Source organism: Cebus imitator, unplaced genomic scaffold, assembly GCF_001604975.1.
Source record: "Cebus imitator isolate Cc_AM_T3 unplaced genomic scaffold, Cebus_imitator-1.0 Scaffold285, whole genome shotgun sequence".
Lineage (NCBI taxonomy): Eukaryota > Metazoa > Chordata > Mammalia > Primates > Cebidae > Cebus > Cebus imitator.
In genome coordinates this window covers 1909542-1912638 of record NW_016107600.1, presented here as the reverse complement: position 1 = coordinate 1912638, position 3097 = coordinate 1909542, and the positions used below count along the sequence as shown (strand labels likewise).

At 52.1% G+C, this 3097-nt stretch overlaps 1 protein-coding gene across 5 annotated transcripts in view; it reads left to right on the top strand.

Moving 5' to 3' along the window:
* Positions 1–1439, top strand: part of NFE2 (nuclear factor, erythroid 2) — a 9905-nt gene extending 8466 nt beyond the window's left edge. For all 5 annotated transcript variants that reach the window (XM_017501876.1, XM_017501878.2, XM_017501879.2 and 2 more), the window contains exon 3: positions 171–1439. In XM_017501876.1, coding sequence (XP_017357365.1) covers positions 171–1178 — 1008 coding nt within the window. In that variant the 3' untranslated portion in view covers positions 1179–1439. The remainder of the gene's footprint in view (positions 1–170) is intronic.
* The last annotated feature ends 1658 nt before the right edge of the window (positions 1440–3097 follow it).

Sequence of the window (3097 nt, the reverse complement as noted above, 5' to 3'; positions counted from 1 at the left end):
TTGGAACAACTGTATCACAACTTTGCAAGAAGCTTCCAAAGATTTGTGGCAACTTTGTTTCCTTGTTATTATCTCACTGGGTCTTTCAGAAGAATTCAGCTTGGTCCTGAGAGAGTGTTGGTTTCTCTTCCTTAGTCTATCTCCAAATCTCTTTGTGTCTTTCTTTACAGGGTCTAAATGCTCCAAGTGAGCCATCGTTTGAACCCCAAGCCCCAGCCCCATACCTTGGACCTCCACCACCCACAGCTTACTGCCCCTGCTCAATCCACCCAGATGCTGGCTTCCCACTTCCTCCACCATCTTATGAGCTCCCAGCAACCACATCCCATGTACCAGATCCCCCATACTCCTTTGGCAACATGGCCATACCAGTCTCCAAACCACTGACCCTCTCAGGCCTGCTTAGTGAGCCGCTCCAAGACCCCTTAGCCCTCCTGGACATTGGGCTGCCAGTGGGGCCACCTAAGCCCCAAGAAGACCCAGAATCCGACTCGGGATTATCCCTCAACTATAGCGATGCTGAATCCCTTGAGCTGGAGGGGACAGAGGCTGGTCGGCGGCGCAGCGAATACGTAGAGATGTACCCAGTGGAGTACCCCTACTCACTCATGCCCAACTCCTTGGCCCACTCCAACTATGCCTTGCCAGCTGCTGAGACCCCCTCGGCCTTAGAGCCCTCCTCAGGCCCTGTGCGGGCTAAGCCCACTGCACGCGGGGAGGCAGGGAGTCGGGATGAACGTCGGGCCTTGGCCATGAAGATTCCTTTTCCTACAGACAAGATTGTCAACTTGCCGGTAGACGACTTTAATGAGCTATTGGCAAGGTACCCGCTGACAGAGAGCCAGCTGGCGCTAGTCCGGGACATCCGACGACGGGGCAAAAACAAGGTGGCAGCCCAGAACTGCCGCAAGAGGAAGCTGGAAACCATAGTGCAGCTGGAGCGGGAGCTGGAGCGGCTGAGCAGTGAGCGGGAGCGGCTTCTCAGGGCCCGCGGGGAGGCCGACCGGACCCTGGAGGTCATGCGCCAACAGCTGACAGAGCTATATCGTGACATTTTCCAGCACCTTCGGGATGAATCAGGCAACAGCTACTCTCCTGAAGAGTACGCGCTGCAACAGGCTGCTGATGGGACCATCTTCCTGGTGCCCCGGGGGACCAAGATGGAGGCCACAGACTGAGCTGGCCCAGAGGGGTGGAACGGGTGATGGGATTTCCTTCATTCCCTTCTGATAAAGGTACTCCCCAACCCAGAAAGAGCTGAGTTCTCTAGACCAGAAGAGGATGACAATGGGAACGGGTGTTTAGAAGTTCCAAGGTGTGTTGAAAGAGGCTTGCCTTGAGGGAGGGCTGGAATCTGTCTTCCCTGACTCAGCTTCTCAGGTCTTCAGCCTCCACCTCTTGTCCAAGCTTTGGTCTATAAAGTGCGCTACAGAAATAGCCTTTCACTGTGTCTTCCTTCTTGAGGGAGGGTGATGGAGCTGAGATCACTATCTGTTTGGGGTAGGGAGGGAACCTGACCAAGTTCATTTCATTCCTCCCAGAGCTCTGTATGAGAGGTACACATAACATTTGGGCTTCAGCAGTTTGGGGATCTACCACCTTCATCCCCTTTTCAGAGTGAGAGGCCATGGATGATCGGGAGAACCCGCACTCCCTGGTGGTGCCCTATTAGTACAGCTTGGAGAGCTGCCAAAACCTGCTAGACCCCATAGGCAAAGGTTCCTGATATTTAGGTCTCTCTTCTCTCAATCCTCCCAGCACAAAAAAGCCCAGAATGCCCGCAGGCCTTTCCTTTTTTCTTCCCCTCCTGCTTACCTCTCAGCCTGGGTCCTAATGTGCCAGAGAGTTCTCTCAGAAGACTGAGTGGGCTGTTCTTGACTGGAATTTATACACCAAAATTTCAGATTTCACACCCAAGCTTTGGTAAATAAAACCTGCTGCACAGTGGAGTAAAATATTCATTCCTGTGAAACATTTTTCCTCTGGTTATGTTACATAAACACTAACCAATTCTTTTTTTTTTTTTTTTTTGAGACGGAAGTTTTGCTTTTGTTGCCCAGGCTGGAGTGCAATGGTGCTATCTCGACTCACTGTAACCTCCACCTCCCGGGTTCAAGCGATTCTCCTGCCTCAGCCTCCCAAGTAGCTCAGATTACAGGCATGCACCACTATACTTGACTAATTTTTAGTAGAGAAGGGTTTTCTCCATGTTGGTCAGGCTGCTCTTAAACTCCTGACCTCAGGCGATCTGTCTGCCTGGGCCTCCCAAAGTGCTGGGATTACAGGCATGAGCCACCGCACCCGGCCAACACTACCCAATTCTTGTTTTGGGGACTGCCTTTTCTAGATCTTTAAAGATCTTTTTTTTTTTTTTTTGAGACAGAGTCTTGTTCTGTCACCAGGTGCCAGGCTGGAGTGCAGTGGCGCTATCTGGGCTCACTGCAATGTCCGCCTCCCCGGTTCAAGCAATTTTCCTGCCTCAGCCTCCGGAGTAGCTGGGACTACAGGCTCATGCCACCACGCCCAGCTAATTTTTGTATTTTTTTAGTAGAGAGGGGGTTTCACCATGTTGGCCAGGATGGTCTCGATCTCTTGACCTCGTGATCCAGCTGCCTTGGCCTCCCAAAGTGTTAGGATTACAGGCGTGAGCCACTGCACCTAGCTTTAAAGATCTTTTTGTCTGTTTGAGACAGTCTCACTCTGTCCCCCAGGCTGCAGTGCAATGGCCTGGCCTCAGTTCACTGCAACCTCCACCTCCCGGGTTCAAGCGATTCTTCTGCCTCAGCCTCCTGAGTAGCTGGGACTACAGGTGTGTGTCACCGCAACCAGCTAATTTTTGAATTTTTAGCAGAGACGGGTTTCACTATTTTGGCCAGGCTGGTCTCAAACCTCATGATCTGCCCGGGTCAGCCTCCCAAAGTGCTGGGCCTTTTTTTGTTGTTGTTGCTGCAGTCTTACTCTATCACCCAGGTTGGAGTACAGTGGCATGATCCTGGCTCACTGCAATCTCTGCCTCCTGGGTTCAAGCAATTCTCCTGCCTCAGCCTCCTGAGTAGCTGGGATTATAGGCACCTGCCACCCCGCCTGGCTAATTTTT